The 21,953-nt window shown below is 49.2% G+C and overlaps 1 protein-coding gene across 1 annotated transcript in view; it reads right to left on the reverse strand.

Annotated features, from left to right (window-relative positions):
* The window catches only part of ATP9A (ATPase phospholipid transporting 9A (putative)), a 118,323-nt gene that overhangs the window by 19,263 nt on the left and 77,107 nt on the right, over positions 1 to 21,953 (reverse strand). The window contains exons 15-19 of the mRNA XM_003787704.3: positions 13,039 to 13,200; positions 6,796 to 6,888; positions 5,301 to 5,384; positions 3,748 to 3,918; positions 1,228 to 1,326 (exon numbers count right to left, since the gene is read on the reverse strand). Of these exons, the coding sequence (XP_003787752.1) occupies positions 1,228 to 1,326; positions 3,748 to 3,918; positions 5,301 to 5,384; positions 6,796 to 6,888; positions 13,039 to 13,200 (609 nt within the window). The remainder of the gene's footprint in view (positions 1 to 1,227; positions 1,327 to 3,747; positions 3,919 to 5,300; positions 5,385 to 6,795; positions 6,889 to 13,038; positions 13,201 to 21,953) is intronic.

A 21,953-nucleotide genomic window follows, 5' to 3' on the forward strand; every position in this document is an offset into this window, starting at 1 on the left:
GAGTTATTAAGTTCCTGGGCGCCTGTGGTCACACGACTGCCATCCATGCGGAGCCCTATTCCTCTTTAAAGGCACCTTAATCCGTGAGCACCGAGCTCACACCCGAGAGCAGCTCACCTAACACACACATTTTCCCCGTAAGGCACGTGGCAGCCTTCTCGGCTTGGGAATGTGGTATAACCCTTCAGCGTTGTGCTCGGGACCACTTAAAACAGCAAACAGCCAACAAAAAGCACAAAAATGTGAAAAGCCTGAAGCTTAAATGGACTAGAAAAAGAACACTTGTTTCCAGTCCTGAGAGCTGTGAGGCAGACCATTCACCGCCCTGCGGAGCCTTGGCTGGGATCGTCCATGTCGGGCAACCCACATCTCCCCCATGTCTGGGGGTGGCCATCAAAGTGCTACAAGTACTGATTTCAGGGTCACGGGTAAGTTTCAGTGAGGAGGAAGATTCACAAAGAATCTGTGAATCACGACCATCGACCTCATCTGTCTGCTCTGAAGTCACTGGATTTCTCAAAGCTTCTATGTGCTGTGGACCAATGGCAGGAGGAGGACACCCCCAAACCTGAAACATCTGGAGTCCCTCCGGTTGTTTGACATCATGGCTCTGACCATGATGACCCAGCCCCCTGACCTCCCTTGTACAGGAAAGGGCAGGGCAGCCCTCCCAGGAGCAGCTCCCCCCTCCACCCCCGCTCACGGTTTCTGTGAATGCCCAGCACAAGGGCAGGCAGTTTCTCCTCTGCCACCTCATTCTCCCCCATCAGAGGCTCCCTAACACATCCTAAACAATGTGCCTTCAGGAGGACAGGCAGGCCGGCATCTGTAGTCTGAAATTTCTTCCTTATCCAAGGACTTGGCCTTTGGGGGTCTAGTGAAGTCTCAGGAATCAAGCACAAGTTCACATGGTCAAGCAGGCTTGCCTCTTTCACAGGGTAGTCTCTAACTTACATCAGCTTTGCAAAGGGGACCATGACCCCCACCACGCCCCTCCCAAAAGGGTAAGAGCACAGCACGAGCACAGGGCGGGAACCAGGTGCTCCTAAACCCTGCCAGCAGGAACTCCAAGCCTGCATCCAGGCCACCCGGAGATCCTGCCAAACTCCTCACACCCTGAGTGGTCCACCTGCTTCCCCGTCCCTCGTCAGGGGCCCACTCAAGGTTATGGGGCCACAGGACCAATGGAAGCATCACCTCACTTGGTCCCAACACAGAGAGCCTTACCAGCCGGAAGATGTGGATGTCCTGGTTTCTGGTCACCAGATGGGCATTCTTCGCTGTGCACGTTGCCGTCTCCAGCTTGTCCCCCGTCAGCATCCACACCTGAAATCACAGCACCAGAGAGGTCTGGTTTGTTAGTTTTGGAGGTCGCCTGCCGTCTGCATCAGCTGAGTTTCCAGGAACATTGAGCTGAACTTGTTATGTTCCAATTACCTCCTTGAGACGCGTGGTGTCCCCAACAAACCACAGGAGATGTTCTGGTTTGAGAGCTTTGGAACCCTGACTAACCACTGCTGGTGGCAGCAAAAGGCTGTCAGGTACTTTTAGAATGAGCATCCTTCCACGTGCTACAGGAGGCTCAGGAAGCTCGGTCTTCAGACCTCAGAATCCTTTTCACAGGATTTTCTTTAAAGCAGCAGACACTTCAAGGCTGGGCGCAGTGGCTCACATCTATAATCCTAGCACCCTGAGAGACCGAGGCAGGTGGATTGCCTGAGCTCAGGAGTTGGAGACCAGCCTGAGCAAGAGTGAGACCCTCTCTCTACTGAAAATTGAAAAACTAGCAGATGTTGTGGCAGGCACCTGTAGTCCCAGCTACTTGGGAAGCCAAGGCAAGAGGATCACTTGAGCCCAAGAGTTTGAGGTTGCTGTGAGCTACGACACCTTGGCATTTAACCCCAGGGTGACCAAGTGAGACTCTGTCTCAAAAAAAAGCAGTAAACACTTTAAAAAGAAAAGCCTGTAAGAATGAGAGGTCTCCTCCACGTCCTACAGGAAACACTGATTTATGACACTGCAAACTCTATGTAGCTGGATGCCTGAGGTGGACTCTGCTGCCATTTAACCCTGCCTACCAAGCCCCAACGGTAATGAACTGAGCGCTTCCGTATCTCCTACCAGCTCAGCCTGCATTTCACTGCTGTGGGCTCAGACAGGGTAACGTGACTTGCCCCAAAGCCACACAGTGACCTCGTGTCCTAACCGGGCCAGAATCTGGGTCTTCCGAGTCCACATGGAATGTGCTTCCTGCTCTGCTATTCCACCTCATTAACCCTTTTGTTCTCTTTGCTCCCAACAAGAAGTATTAGAAACCTGGGCAGTGGGGGACACGGGAAAGGAAATAACAGCACACGCTCCTGGAGCACCCGGCATGTAGGCTCACCTGCATTCCACCTTTACAGTAACTTTTGTTACAGACGGGAACAGAAGCATCACTTGCCAAAGGTCCCAGGAGTGAGCAGAGGGGCAAGGTGGGGACCCAGGCAGAGAGGGTCAGCAGGAAGCACCGGGCACTTCTGGAGCTGTGCCAGATTTTGGCAGGAGAAACCCACTTTGGGGCCTGAAGATAAATTTCTTTTACGTGATCCTGGCTTAGTGCTACTTCAGAGATGATGTCAAAGAACAAAGCCAGGAGCTGGGGACTCAAGTTCTAGAAAACTATCAGGTGCACTCCTCAGCTGACATCCCACACAGGATGACAGGAAGGCGCCACGGGGCATATTGAGACCCCAGCTCCGGTCCCAGCACAAGAAGCCAGGGCTGCCTCGCTCTGCCTCCGTTTCTGCACCTAGACGAGGGGCTGAAGCAGCAAGTTTCCTGTGAACGATCACACCTCAGACCATAGGTACAGACCACCTCACCCTGCCCCTGAGATCACTCTTCCCCTTGTATGTAAAGGGGGACACCAGAAAGACAGGTTGTGGCCACACTGTGGAGTAGAAACACCTCGTCTCGGGGACAGAAGCAGCTTGAGAAAGAGGAAACGTCCAGGACAAAGCTGGAAGCGGAAAATGGAATCTCAAAACTCCAAGAGCAGGAGCCTTAGAAATACCCGGTGTTCAATTTCAAACCCCACAGTGCAGGAGGAATGGGCCTCCAGCCACCAGAAAATCAGATCTTGCTGGTGATTTCCCTGTGAAGAACTAAGCCTGTGGCCACAGGGACGAAACAGAGCTTGGTTTACAAGGAGACATGCACGTGAGAGGCCAGTGGGCCTGAATGCAGCCTGGTGTCTAATCTGTCCTCCTCATAAGGTCCTGCTGAGAGGACAGCCCCAGGGGATGCCACAGAGAGCTGCCTGGGAGCTGAGGCCGGTGACAAACACACTTCCTCCCGGGTCACTTGGGCTTGCAGAGAACCAGGTCCCCAGACGCCCCCTGCTGGCCTCTCCAGATTCAACTACGGGACATACTTTTTGGGTCCTCAACCATAAATTCAACAGTTGTTTCTCTGCCCATTGGTCAGTCACTTAGCCACACCAACAGGCCAGATGCTGCCTGCTCAGCCAGACCATACCAAGCAGCTAGTGTACGCTGGACTCCACTTGACACCAAGCAAGGGAGCCTGGTTGGTCACGGAGGCCCCATGGAATAAAAGCAAACACCACTCACATCTCCTCAAACCAGGGCCCATCACAGAGGGGACACGCCTGGCTTCCTCTCGGCACCCACTCGCCTCTGCTCTGCTGTCGGGTAGTTCTGCAGGCCCTCCCCATGCACCCAGGCCCCAGCAGGCCCACCCCACCTTGATGCCGGCATTCCGCAGGGTCTCCAGGGTGGGCCGCACATCTGCCTGCAGCTGGTCCTCCACGCCCGTCAGACACAGCAGCTCCATCTCCATCTCCAGGCTCTCAATGACCGTGGCCACTTTGAGGGAGCGGTCATGCACACTCAGCTTGGCCTGGACATAGCGGGCCTGGGACACAGCAGACGTGGTCACCACTCAGGGTGGGAGAGGCAAGGCTGAGGCTGCTAGTGGAAGGGTTGTCCCTGATCCCTACCACAGGCAAGTGGGCTGGGACCCCAATGGGTCGAATGGGCTTCCCAGCTGCTCCCAAGTCACGAGTGTAGATACCAGAGCTGGACAGGCCTGAGCCCCGCCCTGTGCTCCAGGCTCACCTGCTGTGAGACTTTCAGCAAGTCACTTAACTTCTCTGAGCCTCATTTGCTTTTGTGCACGAAATGTCAACAACAGCCCCCACCTTACTGGGTTGTCTCAAAGATTAGCACAACCCAAATTCTGATATCACAATAGGTTCTCCCACACGCCACGTGTACTGTGGAACCCAAACTCTGCATCACCAGGTTTTCTAAAAGACAAAGTCCCACTTCTGAAGACCATAGACCCTACTCTTCTGTTGATTCTCTCTATATCAGCAGTTCTCAACCTGTGGGTCGTGGCCCACAGGAAGTGTATTAAAGGGCCACAGCATTAGGAAGGTGGAGAACTCCTGCTCTCTATCATGTTAGAAAAAACCTGGACAAAACCCTAAAATCCCCAGAGGGACCCACTCAAAGCATATTCTTTTAAAATGGAAATGCAGGTAGCATTCATCAGGCGGCAGAACTCTTGTTAAATAAAGGCTTACAAAGAACCCATACAAATAGAGTGAGACCCATGTGGTTTCTCTGGGGACTGCAAGGCAGTAAGGCACCCAGTAACCCTGCGTTCGTGCACTTCAGCTTTATGCCACATGCCAGTGACACAGAGTGGACAAGGCAAGGACCCTCCCCTCGGGGAACACGCAGTCTACGTGACAAGATGACATAAACAAGTTGGTGATCTAGTTCAACTCCAACATTTTTACACTGAAGAAATTAGGGCTCCAAAGGGGAGAGGTATGCCAAGTTTCCCTTAAGAAGTGCTATGTGCTGAGGAACATCCTAAGCTTTGAGGATGTAAGAATGAACCAGACTGAGAAATGTCCCTGCCCTCAAAAAGCTCTGATTCCAGAAAAAAGACAGGTAAGATGAAGGTTAAAAAATATAAAGAAGGCCGTCTATAGATGGTGGTAAGCACGATAGGAAAGGTGGAGGGAAAGTGATGTGTGTGGGGGGGGGTGGCACAGACAGGTAGTCCAGGAGGGGGTCTGGAAGGAGGCAGCATTTGAGCTGAGACCTCCCCCCACCAAAATCAAGGGAGTGGGACATGGAGGCCTGTGGGTGTCAGTCAGAGAGAAAGTACATGCAAAGACCGAGGGACGGCTGGAGAGAACGAGCCGGGGGGACACCGCAGGACACATGGCTGAGGAGGTGGCAGGGCTACAGAAACGAAGGAGAGGTCCCTAAACAACTCACCTCGAAGTCTTGATACTGCTCCTCTGCTAGAGATTTCTTTGCCACCACCAGCACGCGCAGCCCTTCACGGGCCATGTTGCCACACTGGAAAGTAAACAGAGGTCAGTGAGAACCACGCAGAGGGCTCAGCCCCAGAGACCCCAACTCTCACTGGGGAGGGCCCAGATGCTGACGTGGACATGCCCTTCCCAAGGGGGACAGGGAAAATGGGAAGTCAGAAAGTCACTGTTCCCTAAAGCGATCTTCTGAGAAGTGAATCTCTCACGGGGGAGGCGGCAGAGCGGCAGCCCATGGGCATGGGCGCAGTATATGTGCTGAAATTTAAGTCAACATCGCAAGACTTCACACATACATCTGGACTGCTGAGAAAGACTGAACATCTGACAAAATGACATGCACGTTCCCAAATAACCACAATCTGATGGCTGAGAAGTGGCTGCCTCTTTGTGTTCCTAGAAAATGGAGCACATTCCTGGACATTCAACGGGAAAGGTACAACACTGTCAGAAAAACACATCCAGGCCCATTTAGTTCATTTGTGTTTCCTGCCTGGCTCCTGCAGGCCTTAGGGTGTGTACAACCCGAAATTGGAAACACTATGTTACTGAGTTACTAAACATGACTAGTTATGATGTTACTGAAACATCGTCATCTGTTTACATCATTGTTGCACAGTGCCTAGCACAGGAAGCTGCACTGGAGCAGAAAGAGGGTGTTTGTTAGTTACTAAAATGTGGATCCCCTTTCTGGAGCTGAGAGATAGGACAAAAATGGCCCAAGAAACCTGAATGCTCTCTCTTTCCTGCCAGGCTGGCCAACTGTCCATATCACAAATGGGATAGGCAGCCTCAGATGTGGCACCCATGATCCCTACCTCCTGGGACTCCATGCTCGTGTAATCACCTCCTCTTTGAGTGTGCACTAGACCTAGTGACTCATCTGAAACACACAGACTGAGGCACAAGTGGGGGGATGTCACATCTGGGATGAGGTTATCAAAGACAGTGATGCTCCCTTACTGGTTCTCTCCTGCCCCCTCCTTTGCTCACTTTGATGAAGCCAGTTGGCGGGTGATGGGCTTCCCTATGGAGAGACCCACATGGCAAGGGGAAGCGGGCAGCCTATGGCCAACAGCTGTCAAGAACCTGAGGCCCTCAGTCCAACAACCCACAAGGAGCTAACTGCTGCCACAACCACCAAGGGACCTGATCCTGCCCCAGTTGAGTCTTAAAATGAGACTGCAGCCCCTCATGATACCTTGACCACAGACTGTGGGTGAAGACCCCTGAAGCAGAGGACCCCACTGAATCAAGCCTGGATCTCTAACCCACAGGAAGCACAAGAAGAAAATTTGTATTATTGTAAGCAGCTATATTCCAGAGAGAATTGTGACACAGCCATAAGTAACAGAGACACACCTTACTGTCCATGCAAGGGTCTGCCTCTGCAGAACGCGCTTCCGAGGCCTGGTTTTAACTCCCCCCATCAAGCTTACCTCTTCCTCCAGCCAGTCGTTGTACTGCACGATGCCAGCCATGACCACATCTGCTCCCTTCATGTAAAATGTAATTTCTCCAGTTGATTCATCCTGCAGAGAGGGGCCAAGAGAAATGAAAAGCTGAAAGGAGCACCCTCCTCCTGCCGCAATGCCCGGGTCCCGTGACAGGGTACAGGGTGCACCGAACAGACACGAATGCATTTTTCACTTGGCCAAAGATGAAAAGTAAGCAGGAACCTCGCTTTGGAGCAAAGGCTGCAGAAAGCAGAAGAAACTCAAAGCATTTGGGAAATTACTAAGTGATGAAAACAAGCTCAAAAGGATTTAAGCCCCTTTTTGGGAATTTTTACTATTTAAACTGCAGATTTCCATGTTGTAAGTTAATTTTAGGTTTCTATGTAGGACTGCCAGTATCATCAAACTGTGGCCCAGCGAAAGAACAGGGAAGGTCATGACCTAAACCAGGGTCTCTCAACCTTAACACTGTGAACATCTGGGCCCAGATGATTCTTTGCTGGGCGGGGCCCTCTTGGCATTGACTGTGGATGCCCCTGGCCAGATGCTAGTAGCAGCCCCCTGGTGACAACCAAAGGGTCTCCTGGGGGGGCAAACTGTCTCAGTGGAGAGTCACTGATCTAGATAATTCCAGACGCCTATGTCTATGTGAGGACCTACCTAGAACTCAGATCGCCCAGAGTTTTAGTTCACCCTGACCCAGCTTTGTGGGAAGTGGTTGACACCCCTGCACAGGCACCAACATCTGAACCTGGAGCCCGTCCCTAGCTGTGTGCAGCTGCACAAGCTACTTGTCTTCCATAAACCTCAGTCTCTCGTGTAAAACAGGAATTCTCGCCACATATAGATTGTTGTGGCTGAACCGAGGTAATTCATAGAGCAGATGGCCCTGGGCCAGACACACAGAACATGCTCCCCAGTGGTGTCATTCCTATTAGGACGAGAGTTAACTTCGCAAGTCCCTTGATCAAGAAAAACAAAGCTTAGCCCACTATTCTCAATGACACCAATTCTGCCCCCCAGAGAGCACCTGGCAACACCTAAGGATGCTTTAGGTTCCCACACTGGGGGCCACCTACAACACAGGATAGCCAAGAACGCCCCAGGCCAAGACTACGAAATCCTCAATAATTTGAGTTACAGGAAGGTGGGAGGCAACAGACACAGCCAGAGCATGGCCATGAACCTTCTGCTCTAATTTTACTACCCCAGGAAGCCCAGAAGAAACACCTCCAGCACCTTCAATGAATATGAAATAAATACCCAAAGCCAGGGTCAGACACTGTGCCTCACACCTGTAATCTTAGCACTCTGGGAGGCTGAGACAGGTGGGTTGTTTGAGCTCAGAAGTTCAAGACCAGCCTGAGCAAGAGGGAGACCTCTATCTCTACTAAAAATGGAAAAAAATAGCTGGGCATGGTGGCACATGCCTATAGTCCCAGCTCCTTGGGAGGCTGAGGCAAGAGGATTGCTTGAGCCCAAGAGTTTCAGGTTGCTGTGAGTTATAGTGATGCCACAGCATTCTACCCAGGGCAACAGAGTGAGACTCTGTCTCAAAAAAACCAAAAAACGAACAAGCAAAAACTATATGAAAGAAATACCCAAAGTCAAATTAGTGGTCTAGTTTCCTCTTTTAAAATAACTTTCAAATGCCCTCCCATCATCGACAATCTTCTAGATCAACACGCTGACTCATAAAGCACCGGGCCAAGATGAGGCGCCCACGTTTTAAAAGCACACGACTGCACGCTTATCTCGGATGGAGCGCTGCTTGGGCTGCCTGCGGCTCGGACCAAAGACAGCTGTGGGGTCTGAACATGAGAGCATCAGAGGTTTTGTTTTTTTCCACTCCCCTTCACCCAAACGATGCTTAACAACATGGCTGTAGGAAATCACGCCCCCAGCCCGGCTTCCTCTCCTCTGGAAGGGGCTCAAGCAAGTTTAGAAGTTCTGTCCAACATAAATACTGTATCATCTGTCTCCTCCCATGACTCATTTCCTCCCACCGAGTTCATCACAAGTTTATTTCGTTCCCATATTATGGCAAGATTACGCCATAAATTTACAGAGATCGGCTGGCTGTGTGGCATTGTTTGGGGGCCTCGTCTTTTCCCCACTGGGGTCTGTTTCTGGCGCCTGCTCAAAGGCCTCCTTTCCTCCACCACTGACAGCGCCCGACCTCTACCAACGAAGCCCGCTTCATCGTTCACGTAAGAAAAGGGAGAGCGCCTTGGAACATCAAGACCAAAACAAAACAGAGACACAACCTTCCTCCAGAAGGATGCATACACAACCCCTCAAAATTGGCTTCTTGGACCTTCCTGATTTCTCAGCAGACATGCAAAGAAATGATCTTGCCTTGTGGATGCGGGAGGATGCTGCCATGAGCTCACACGTGTCTAAAAGGGTTAATGAAACCAGACAGGACACAGCCAAAGTGGAGCTGTGCACGGTCACTAAACCAACTAGAGAGAAGTCTGATGATGAGCTAAAACTTCTCACATCAGGTAGGTGGACGGTCGTTTGCTATACACGCGGGTTATAGGAACACACCTGAGCAGGGCTTCTCAGCCTCAGCACAACTAACACACAGGGCCAGGTCATGACAAGCACTACATGCGGTGCCCACAGCACCCACCCGCCCCCGACCTGAGCTGGTGACAACCACGAATGTCTTGAGACATTTTCAAAAGCTTCCAGGACGAGAAACACCCCATTACGGGAGCACAGTGAGATCGTGCAAAGCAGAGAACTGGTCCAGAAGTCCTGGACGCTGATGTCTACCCACCCAAACCAAAGACAGAGGTTGGAAAACGAAAACAGTTGGCAAAACAATACGTGTCTCATTAAAGACCGCCTTGCAAAGATGGATGCTTAGATGGTGTTATTTTTAGTAGTTAAAAATGAGAAACAGACTAAGCAATCAAAAAAAAGGAAAAGTTAATGAAATAGTGGTTGTCTTTCACAAAACACCAGGCACCGACTTAAATATCATTAAAATTATATTGAATGACTGGAGAAAAATTCTTATCACATACATAAAGTTCACGAGGTAGAAGTTCCGAAAGCCGTGTGTGATGCTAATTTTATGAAAACGTGTGTGGAGGCTCAGCGCCTGTGACTCAAGCGGCAAAGGCGCCAGCCACATACACCTAAGGTGGCGGGTTCGAATCCCCAGCCCGGGCCCGCCAAACAACAATGATGGCTGCAACCAAAAAATGGCCGGCGCTGTGGCGGACGCCTGTAGTCCCAGCTACTTGGGAGGCTGAGGCAGGAGACTCGCTTGAGCCCAGGAGTTGGAGGTTGCTGTGAGCTGTGATGCCATGGCACTCTACCCAGGGGGATAGCTTGAGGCTCCGTCTCAAAAAAAAAAAAAGAAAAGAAAAGAAAACATGTGTGGATATTTAAACTCTCTATTCTTAGAAAAAAGCCTGAAAGGAAGTCCCCTGAAAGGGTAAGATTCATTGGGTGGTGGAAACGGAGATGAATAATCTTGCTCCCCTTCCGCATATATTTATTTGTTCTAAATGCTGATTTTGTTATAACCAGGGAAAGGGGGAACACTATGTTAAAATAAAGATAGATTTGCTCCTCCGACATTATCCCATACCTGCAAGCAGAGTCCCTTCTCTTGCTATGGGAAGATATGTGTCACATCTCATAAAATACGACACGTGTCTGAGAATGAAAGTCCTTTACAACTAAATGAAGGGTGGTATACATCACTCACTTATTCTAGAATGTATGGTATTGGGGATAATTTGATGATGATTCAACCCTCAGATGACCTCAGCAGAGCCCATGGCCCTAAAACTTAAAAAAATAAAGGCTGGAACACAAAGTGATTCCATAGGAGGCGATGACTTTCACCCGCCAGGAACACCCACCCACAGGGTCTATGCGGCTGCTTCCAGACCATGATGTTCTTGACACCAGATGTGTCCTCCAGATAGGGTTGGGAAGCCAGGGGTCCAGCAGGTGTGGGCCTGTGGGAAGGGCACAGCTGCGTGGGAGAAAAAGCTCCCTCCCCACCAAGAGTTGCCAAGGAACATGTCCTACAGAGTTTGAAAGTTTCTACTGGCATCTGGACATAAAAATCCTTTCATATGTGACATTTCAAAGTACATTCATGGGGCGTGTCACTGGCTCATCTGTACAGCAGCTGTGGTGCCGCCTCTGTCTTCTCCCTGCGTGGGCAGCCTTATGACGACTTGCAATGGTCCCTACCTCCTGGTGCTCAGGCCATGGTGCCAGCCACTCCCTTGGTGTGGGCTTGGACCTCGTAACTTACTTCTGGTAACAGCATAAGGCTAATGCAGGGGATGTCACTCTGAGATTGGGTGACGAAAGACTGTAACTTCCATCTCACTCTGGTGAAGTCAGCTGACACTGAATGACCTACACAGAGGCCCATGAAGCAATGAACCATGGGCAGCCTCCAACCAACAACAGCCAGTAAAGAACTTGGGCCCTCAGTCCAAAAACCCGCCAGGAGCTGAACTCTCCCAACAGCACAGATGCTGTCTGGACACAGACCCTGCCTCTGTAGAGCCTTAGCAGCAGCCCTGGCTGATTCCTGAACCCAGCCTGTGAGAGACCCAGCCAAGCCACATCCAGATTCCTGGCCCACAGGAACTGTCCACAAGAGGCACACAGTAAAATCCCCTTATCAAGACCGCCTGTGGGTGCCTGAGACAGCAGATAGTACTGAACACTATATATGCTATTTTGTTTTCACGCAAGGTCAGGCAATTAAGTTTGTCAACTCATCCTGGAAAAGATGCTGCATCCCTCACTACTGAGTATCACTACAATCACCTTCAAAGTCTTCCCCTTGGGAAGCTACGTCCTGATGCCAGCTTAGTTCACAAAGCACTTTTGCTAGGATGAGTCTGTGAACGTAACCAGAAAAAAACAGTTCCAAAATTGCTTTGAAGCGGGGACTAGGGGCCGGCATCACTGAAGACCTTCCCAAAGAGAGTCCTCGGAAGGTGATCAGAGTGAGACGCAGCGGTGAGGCGGGGGCACTTTTTCTAGGATGGGTTCAAACCTCCTCAGACCTTATACACATCTATCACAAAGCTTAATTCACACATTAGCCTCAGTAAGAGATTAACAACAATAACTAATCAAATACAATAATTACAACAATACACTGTGATAAAAGTAAAACAAGGATTACATGAACACAGCGCTGCAATGCCACGATGGGCGGGCAGTCTAGACAGTGCGGAGATGCTGGACGGGGGGAGATTCACATCCCGGGTGGGTGAAGGAAGGCAACACAAGATTTCATCACACTACTCACAACAATGCACAGTTTGAAACTTACAGATTATCCATTTCTGGAAATAATATTTTAATTATTAAAGTATTTAAATATTTTTGTCCACTTAAATTTTTCTTGTTTTAACCACAGTTGGCGGCAGATAACTGAAACCATGGAACAGGCAGCTGCAGATAAGGGGAAAGAGGGGCCTTTAAGCCATGAAATATGGGGCAATCTGTTACGTAACAATAATTAATACACTGCCCCAACATGACTACGACGCTCTGTGTACTTCTCAGCTCCCTCATCACACGCTGACCCATAGTCTTATCCTAAAGATTATCAGGATCTAAGGCAGAGTTCTCTCTCACCAAGCCAAATAACCTGAAGAACCCTTAAAAACAGGGAACAATCCCAAGCTTAAAAATTAAGGTCTGGGAGTGGACCAAGTAATCTGTACTTTTAAAGCTCCCTTGGAAAAGTGAGTGAAGCTTGAGAACTACTGGATGAAGTAGTTTATGGTTACCGGATTTTCCAGGTTTCCCAGAAGGGAAGTGTGATCTCTCCATGGGTAAAAAAGCAAACAGAAAAATGAGATATTCCTTCAGACTCTCCATTCTGGCAAGACTTTTTCCTCTCTTAAAATGTGTGTACATTTTTTGGACACCCTCTGTATAAAGTTAATGAAACAAGAGAGAATGAGAAACCTGTGACCAAGAAAACGCCCTGTCTATACTCATTAGAACTGTCGTGCCAGAACTGGGCTCTCCATCAGATTGTGGGGTCTGTCCAGGTGGAGAACTGATTTCCCTTCTGCTTAGGAAATTCTGTTCCCTGGTTGGTCTGGGTGACAGATACCACAGTAAAGAGGGCTCTGAAGGGGTCAGGAAAGAACGTCAAGCCCCAGGGACCCATGCAGCTCAGGTGGGGGTTCTGACCACGTGGAGACGACTCACCCTCACAATGATGCCCATGCGTTTGCTCTCGTAGGTGAAGGGGAAGATCTGCAAGATGGTGAAGTTCAGGATCTGGTCACCAGGGGTCCTCAGCTGCATGGAAGACTGGTCTCGGCCCACCAGGGTCAAGCCCACGCTTTCGGTCCACTGTACCAGAGCCACCTAAACATAACACAGGGTCACAGGTCAGACACACCGCTGAGGGTCCTGGTCCATGGGGCACGCACAGGCACACAAGGCAGGGGGCGTCTCAGAGACAGGTGAGTGCAGCAGTCACTGTCCCCAAGGACAGAGAGGGCTCCCACACTCAAAGCTGCCCCTCTGTGGCAGGACAGCGCCATTCCTGCCACTGTCTTGTGCAACGGCTGTTGGCCTCACACCAAGGTAGGGGATCGCTGGCACCAAGGGAGGGCCCTGCTATACCCGGGCCTGGCCACAGAGCTGTAATGTCAGTTATAACATTTTTAACAGAATCAAATCCTCATGGTCCGTGTATTTTTTCCTTTAATCTTGGGCATTTTGTTTCTCCTTCTGAGAATATAACTTGAAACGCTACAGAGGCAACAGTCATATAAAAAGTGTATCCGTGAACAATGTATAGTTTTATATATATTCACAAAGTACTTTTGCTGTCCTCTACATAATTTATTTTGGAACACGTTCCTGCACAGTTGTAAATAACTTATGTACTGTAACATCACTTTTAGTTACGTATAAATAATTAATTAAAATACTAGACACACACACACAAAAAAAGCTGCCCCTCTAACAAGGCACAACTTGGCTTCCCTCCCTCCAGGCTCAAAGCTACACAGCAGAGGCAGGAGAAAGAGAGACCTCACAATCACAGATGGCTTCTGGAAGAATCTGCACCGAGCCAAACACCACAGAGGGAAAGGAGGAGTGGGACAGCGCCATGGTCCTTCACTCCCGGCTCTCCTTGCAGCGACGCCCCCTGGGAGGGAGTCTACAGTGGGCCATTTCTGCGTGTTACAACTGGGCAGGAGGTCCTCCTGGTGCAGGAACACGGTCTTAGCAGGTAGGGGTCAGGGATGCTGCTGACCACCCTACAATGCACAGGACAGCCCCACAACACAGCATCATCCAGCTCCAAAGTCAAGAGTGCCAAGGTGGAGAACACCGCGGGCCTCACAGATGAGGAAACTGAGGCTCAGAGACGTGAATGAAGTGGCCTAAAGTGACAGTGCTGGCATGTGGCAAAGGCCAGGCGGTATACAGTTCCACACCACAACACTCTTCACCTCCAAGAGGCATCATCTGGGTCTCTAATCAGAGCCTCTCACAGCCTCAGTCAGACTTGTTCTACTGAAGGTCAAAAGGCACAGGGGTTGCAAACTCCAGGTGGCCCCTTCCCACAGAGGCAGCTGCCACCATGATGTTCTGTGAAGGGACCATCCCCAGGAACTTGGGCCCAGGGTGGCTAGAGCTTGCAGCTTCTCCACAAATACCAAAACTTTGGACCTGTCCCTGAGATTGCCTAACTTTTAAACCTAAGCAACCAATTTGCATGTTCCAAAAGGCTCAGAAGAAAAAGGCCAGGCAGAGTGGCTTACCCACATATAATCTCAGCACTCTGGGAGGCTGAGGCAGGTGGACTGCTTGAGGCCAGGCGTGCGAGACCAGCCTGGACAAGAGCAAGACCCCATCTCCACCAAAATAGCAAAATTAGCTGGCGTGGTGATGGGGGCCTGTAGCTCCAGATGTTTGGGAGGCTAATGTGGGAGGATCACTAGAGCTCAGGGATTTGAGGTTGCTGTGAGCTATGATGATGCCTGGGAGATAGAGTGAGACCCTGCTCAGGGAAAAAAAAAAAAGGTGAAGAAAACATGTTATAGACTGATCTAGCCTAGGATCTCCAAGGAAAAAAATGAACATAGGAACAGAACAAGGAAGAAAAAGGCCAGGATGGGGTGGTAGAGGCATGAATGGGCCGGAAGCACGGAGGGCGTGCCAGACAGGCTGGAGGCAGCTCGGCTCATTCCTCCCTCAGAACAGCAACTTGAGGCAGGAATGGCCAACTCCACCCAGGGATGGAGAAACACTGGGCAAGGCCAGGGGAGCTGCTCTCAGCTGGCACCCATGAAAAGCTGGGACAGAATCAGTCCCAGATGTAGCTGACTCAGACACCAGGCCCAGGGCAAAGTGCCCTCCCTGGTCATCATGTCCTCTGGAATCACGCAGGCTTGTACTAGGGAGCATATATATCAGCACGTCCTTGGTGGGGCTCCCCTGGCCTGCTACCATCACTACAGCAAGCTGATGGGAGGGGTACCAGGCAGAATAATGGTCCCCAAAGATGCCCCCATCCTAACCCCATAACCTGTGAACACGCGCCCTTACGTGGCAAAAGGGACTTCGCAGAAGGGCCTAAGAGGAAGAACCTTAGTGCAGAGATGATCCCAGAGCAGCCCAGCAGGCCCAGTGAATCACACAAGTCCTCAAAGGGAACTGTTCCCGCTGCAGCCAGAGAGAGACAAGAGGACAGAAGGAGGGTCAGAGAAATGGGATGATGGACGTTGAGGATGGAGAAAGGGGTTGGAAGACAGGAGCTTGGACAGCCCTAGGGCTGAAGAAGGCAGGCAGTCCTCCCCCAGAGCCTCCAGGAACGCATGACACTCACTGCCCTTGAATCCTATCTTAGTTGATCCAACCTACAGAACTGGAGGGAAACATATTGGTTTCATTGTAACACATCAGATATTCAGTAATTCTCCACAGCAGCAATAGGAAATGAATACAGGGGGTTCCTGAGCTCAATGCCAAACAAGCTGACAGTTCATTCTAATCCAAGGACAAAGGCACAGTGTCTAAAAACGATAAAGAGAAGAAGACGTACCCCTTCCCACTTTCCTCCTAGAAAGCTTAATCTTTAGGGAGGAAAGGGGGGCACGTTTTAGGACAGTGTGGACTTAGAGGCCACGGACAGTTACAGGGAGACCCGTACATGGGAGGCCTCGGCTCCACTGGAAATGCTTTATTATCTTTGAATCCAGTAGTGGGTAGACAGAACTTTCTGTATGCCTGAAATATTTCCTAATGATTGCTTCTTTGTTAAAGGTAGCAGAAGGGAAAGAGTCACTTTTGGGGGGCTTCTATAGCAGTCCAGCTACCCCTGTTTTATCAGAGCTCTCTGCAAAAGCTACAAGGAGAACACCTGCGGCTCCACCTGCTCACTGCTGCCGGGTTCTTCATCTCTGCTTTGTCTCTGAGTGTCCCTGGCTGCCCTGGGTATCATGCTGGCTGACCTGCTGTGCCCTGAAGAGGGGACACAAGCTGAACTTCAAATGTGGGGTTCCAGGCCCTGCTCAGCCACCAGCTCCCCTCCCCTGCAAGGCCTCTGTGCAATGAGAGCCTTGAAGTCCAATGACTTCTCACCTCTGTTCTGGTTCTGGGGATGTATCTTTCTATATCCTTAGCCAGCTCTGCTCAGATCTCTAATTCAGCTTCTGTTGCTGATATTAACTGAATTTACATTAGCAAAAACTTATTTTTCAAGACTTGATCCTATTGGCCAGGCATGATAGCTCATACCTGTAATCAATCCTAGCATTCTGAGAGGCTGAGGCAGGAGGATAGCAGAGCTCAAGAGTCTGAGACCAGCCTGAGCAAGAGTGAGACCCCCATGTCTGCTAAAAATCGGAAAAATTAGCTGGGCATTACGATAGGCACCTATAGTTCCAGCTACTCAGGAGGCTGAGATGGGAAGATTGTTTGAACCCAAGAATTTAAGGTTGCTGTGAGTCAGGCTGATGCCACAGCACTTTCTACCCTGGGCAAAAGAATGAGACTCTATCTCAAAAAAAAAAAAAAAAGAAAGAAAAGAAAAGAAAGAAAGAAAAGAAGAAAAAGAAAAAAAAGAAAAGAAATCAAAATGGCAAAGCCTATTCCCTTCCCAAAGAAAGAAAGAAAAAAAGAAAAAAGAAAAGAAATCAAAACTGTAAAGTCCATTCCCTTCCCTTCCTAAAATGCCCATCTGAAGAACCCATGCCAGAAACCATCCTTGAAAGGGCTTTTTCATCATTTATTGGTCAGCAATGAACCACCTGTGACAAGTTTTTCAAATGTTCCCTTTGCACCTAGGATGCTGTGCTCGGGAAATATGCCAGCCCACACCTCATAGCCTTGAGCTCTTGTCAAAAGCAGGATACATACTAATCCTAAAAGCATGTAGGATACCAAGACGGGAATCTGACTTCTGATTAAAAAGGGGTTCTTTGGTGGCATCCGGTAAGATAAACACCCAGACTCACAAAGAGCAGCCAGTCAGGCCCTAATCCAGCCTTTCAAGATGATAAATCTATCCACAGCCCTAAGATTTTCTGTACTCTGCATATTCAAAAGCATGCTACATGGTGGTTACAGGTGTGAATACCAACAGCAGGGGTCAGGCAAGCCATGTAGGGGGCCCCCAGGTAAACTGAGGCAGCAGCCACCAACCTTGACCAAGCATTGCCATGGGCCCACCATTTCCAGAGCTAAACTTTCTCAAGAAAAAATCCATTTTTTTATTGACACATAAAATTAGGTGATTTTTAAATATTGCTTCAAGGTATTATTCTTTAACATAGTGTGGACAAGACAGCAGTCATAAAAGGCTACTCCTTGATCAAAATTTTCTGTACTTGAAATTAAACTTTATATCACTCAACTCTGAAAAAAATTAGAACAAAGAATGGCATCCTCCCCCTAAAAATGTAGTCATTTAGAAAGGACTACTCATTCTGGTCCCTTCTCAGCCAACACTAACATTACATGGATGGAACTTCTGCGTCTGTGGCTCGTGGAGGAGCTAAGTTCAAAGAAGGCTCACGGGACAGTTCCCTACGGTTTCCCCAAGACCCTGTCCAGTCCCGCCTCAAACAGCCCCCCTCTCTTCTGAACAATCGTATTTCAAGAGTCTATCTCAGTAGTTAATAAATAACATGGATGGGGCCGTTTTTCCTATAGTTCCTGACCTCTGTTCTGTGACCTACCCCTTGGGTCCGAGGGCATGGCCATGTGAGAGTGAAGCCCCGACATCTCCTAAATCTCCCAGACTCACGGCTCAGAGCTCATTCGCGCACACATCTGAACGCCACTGGTGTCCGGGCCTATCGCTGGGGCTCAGGGTACACCCAGGCATTCGGGGGAACCGTGTCTATTTTATGCTCACGGAGATCCAAAGCTGGTTGGATGAAAAAAGAAAAACCCTCACAGCTGCAAAAGGACCACGAGATACCGGCCCTTCTCTGGGCCACGTGCTTGAGTTCTCCGGTGGCTTTGACCTTCGCTCTCAGCAACGATTTTAAGAAGATGCAAAACAAGACAAATGGGACTTTTCACAAGCATGATCGGAAATGCAAGACAGAATTAACACCTCAGGCAGGGCATGGGGCATTGTGCACGATGGCCCGAAGCAGGAAACCTCCTAAAGGTTGAGGGAAGTAGAATAAATCGTCTGTGGTGCATCTCAGCAGCCGAACCCAGTGTCACCCCTGAGTCTTCTTACGAACTAAGGAGAAGGGAGAATGCAGTACATCGCCGAGTGAAGGAACTGACGTGAAATGGGCAACGACACAGAATATTTACACAAACAGAAGACAGGAAGGAAAAACATCCAAATATTAACGTTGATTACCACGGAGTTTCAGGTTATGGAAGATTTAAAAACTTCTTTCCCTCTGATCCTTTCTACCTTTTCTATAACGAGTCTGTGTTACCTTTATACACAGGGGGGAAAGTGAAAACTAAAACAGTTTCCAGAGGAACTGAATCTCAATGAGCTGCCCTTTCCCGCCCTCCCAGTCTGTGTCGCTGCCCATAGGCTGACGCTCCAAATGGCTCCGCCATCCCGCGGACAGCTCTACCCACACGGCTCCCCGTCTAGCGCCCCACGGCCATTTGGAACAGGGCTGTTTCAAGGACACTGTGGACTAGAGGAAAGACATGCTTTTTTTTTTCTTGTTACATAAGAATTATCCCTATTTAAGGGGTACATGTTCTATTTTGATATGAGTACATAAGACAGAATGATCAAATCTGGGTATTTAGGAGCTCTCTCCCTAAAGGAAATCAGTCTATCAAAAGGACCCCTGCGCCCCCATGCGCGCTGCAGCACTATTCACAACCACCAAGACGTGAATCAACCTGGTGTCCGTCCAGGGATGAATACGTAAAGAAAACGTGGTATGTGGCTTGGCGCCTATAGCTCAGTGGCTAGGGCACCGGCCACATACACGGAGGCTGGCAGGTTCAAATCCAGCCCAGACCTGTGAAACAACAATGACAACTACAACCAAAAAATAGCTGGGCATTGTGGTTGGTGCTTGTAGTCCCAGCTACTTGGGAGGCTGAGGCAAGAGAATTGCTTAAGCCCAAGAGTTTGAGGTTGCTGTGAGCTGTGACGCCATAGCACTCTATTGAGGGTGACATAGTGAGACTCAAAAAAAAAAAAAAAAAAGAAAGAAAATGTGGTGAACGTGGTGTGTGCACACAATGGAATACTACTGAACCATAAAAAAAAAAAATCAGAATCTGTCATGGCAGCCACATGGATGGGACTAGAGCTCACTAAGTGAAAAACACTCATTTTAATTTTCCTTTCCAAGGAAAGCGTTCTAGAGAGATGGGTGGCAAAGGCAAGATGCCCAGAAGGTACGCTCCCTGGGCCTGGGAGACGAAGGTTTATTTCCACTGAGCTCGGAAGCTTTCCCAGATAAGAGAAGAGGGAAGAGACACAAAACAGTGTCCCGCTGAATTTGGGGGATGTGTAGTCTCTGAACTCCAGCTCCAACAGGGCACTCAGGGGTACCAGAGCAGCCAGCAGTAACCAGACATGGTGGAACGTCACGAGGTATTAGCCCTGAGTCCCCAAAACACAGGAGCATCAAATCTGTGTAGCTCTTGCTAAGGTCACCAAGCGCTCTCGAGCTATCATCCCATGGGCAGGGAAGTGGTAGTCAGGGGAATAGGTCCACACTCTGGACACAGCAGTCTGGTTTCAACCTTGCCAGCAATGTGCCCTTAGGAATGTTTCTTAGCCAACTTAAGCTTCATCTGCAGAATGGGCACATTTTTTAAATAGGCACACTTTTAAAAAATGAGTTGCTACAAGCAAGGTGAAAAACAATTTATAATTGCATTAAATTACCATTATGTTTTAAAATTTTTTTAATATTTTAATTAAAGGGCAAGGAAAATTCTAAGACATGTGAAGAAGTATCTCCGTGAGGACGCTTAGATATTAACAGCAAATGCTCTGGGGAAGAGACCTGGGAGAAGTGAAGTCCCAGGGAAAGAGGGAACAGATTTCTTACTCCATGTCATGAGTCTGGTAGCCAGACAGGACACTCTACCAGGGGTGTCCCACCTGTGGCCTCTGGGCTGAATGTTGATTCAGTGAGGGCTTTTTTTGCTTATCTGTGGTGTCAGAGATCACAAAAAGTATGCAAAGACCTTTTCTGGCTAAACGACTTTCATTAGTGTTTGTATTTAATGTGTGTCCCCAAATGACTCTTATTCTTCCAAATTGCAGAGGAGAAAAAAAAAAGTTGGACACCTCTGCTCTACACGTTACCTAAACCTTGTAATTCATTGCTCGAAATTACTGAGCCATTCAAGGCCAGGCAAAATACAGCAAGCAACTTTTGTTCATATACACGCACACACACACACACACACGCCTGCATATACACACCCACCTGCATACACAGAGCACATGTGTCCATACCACACATGCGCACACACGCATAAGTCTCACAGAAGTATAAAAGCTGAAGTAAAAGCCAAATGACTTTCTTTTCTCCCCTTCACCCCAAGACAGAATCTCACTCTGTCACCCTGGGTAGAGTGCTGTGGCATCATAGCTCACAGCAACCTCAAATTCTTGGGCTTAAGAGATGCTCTTGCCTCAGCCTCCCAAGTATCTCGGACTACAGGTGTCCATTACCCCTGGATAATTTTTCTATCTTCAGTAGAGATGGGGGTCTTGCTTTTGCTCAGGCTGGTCTTGAATGCCTGAGCTCAAGGGATCCCGCCACCTCAGCCTCTCAGAGTGCTGGGATCACAGGTGTGAGCCAGCACACCCGGCCCCGTATGACTTTCTGAAGGATGTTACTTATTCACCATCCTTCCTGTTTAAAGACATGTACTGCAGTATGATTCTGCACTACACTAGTTTCTATACACATGAGCCTACATTTCGGAAAAATCTGGGGAAATGTGTACCATAATATGAACAGAACAGTAGTTATCGCTAGGTGGTAAGAATTATTAGGTTATTTTTATCAACGTTTTTTGGAATCTACAATTTCTACTTTTTCTGTAGTGAGGACATCAGTGCTTGTGATGTGAAAAGCTTCAAACCTTTTTTTGGATATGAAAGAATTCATGAAAAAGGCAAATGAATGAGTTATAGGGCTGACCCCAGCTGTTCGCAAGGCAGTGCCTCCTTGCCGGCTCATACCAAAAAACAAATGCTTTAAAAAGGGCATCATCGGGCGGTGCCTGTGGCTCAAACAAGTAGGGCACTGGCCCCATGTGCTGGGAGGTGGTGGGTACAAACCCAACCCCTGGCCAAAAACTGCAAAAAAAAAAAAAAAAAAAGTGCATCATTGTCATGACCCCCCAACAGCCTCCCCTGCTGTTACCCCCACCCCTGACGCTGCGGAATACCCTGGAAACCATGGCCTGCTGTTGGGGCTGAGCCCGCCTGCACAAGTATCTGAGAGGCACTTCTCTCTGGTCAGATTATATCTATTTCATTTCCCCTATGAGTTACTGTACCGGGGAGGGAGGGCCCAGCTCCCCGCGGGCTGTAATCGATAGCTGAATAAAGGCACTTCAAGGCTTCTAAAGCGGAATGTGCACAGGAAACAAATTTAGGAAATCCTGCTTTCTGTTACAGGAAATGAATC

Source organism: Otolemur garnettii, unplaced genomic scaffold (genome assembly GCF_000181295.1).
Source record: "Otolemur garnettii isolate 467f Iridium unplaced genomic scaffold, OtoGar3 scaffold00023, whole genome shotgun sequence".
In the NCBI taxonomy this organism is placed as follows: domain Eukaryota; kingdom Metazoa; phylum Chordata; class Mammalia; order Primates; family Galagidae; genus Otolemur; species Otolemur garnettii.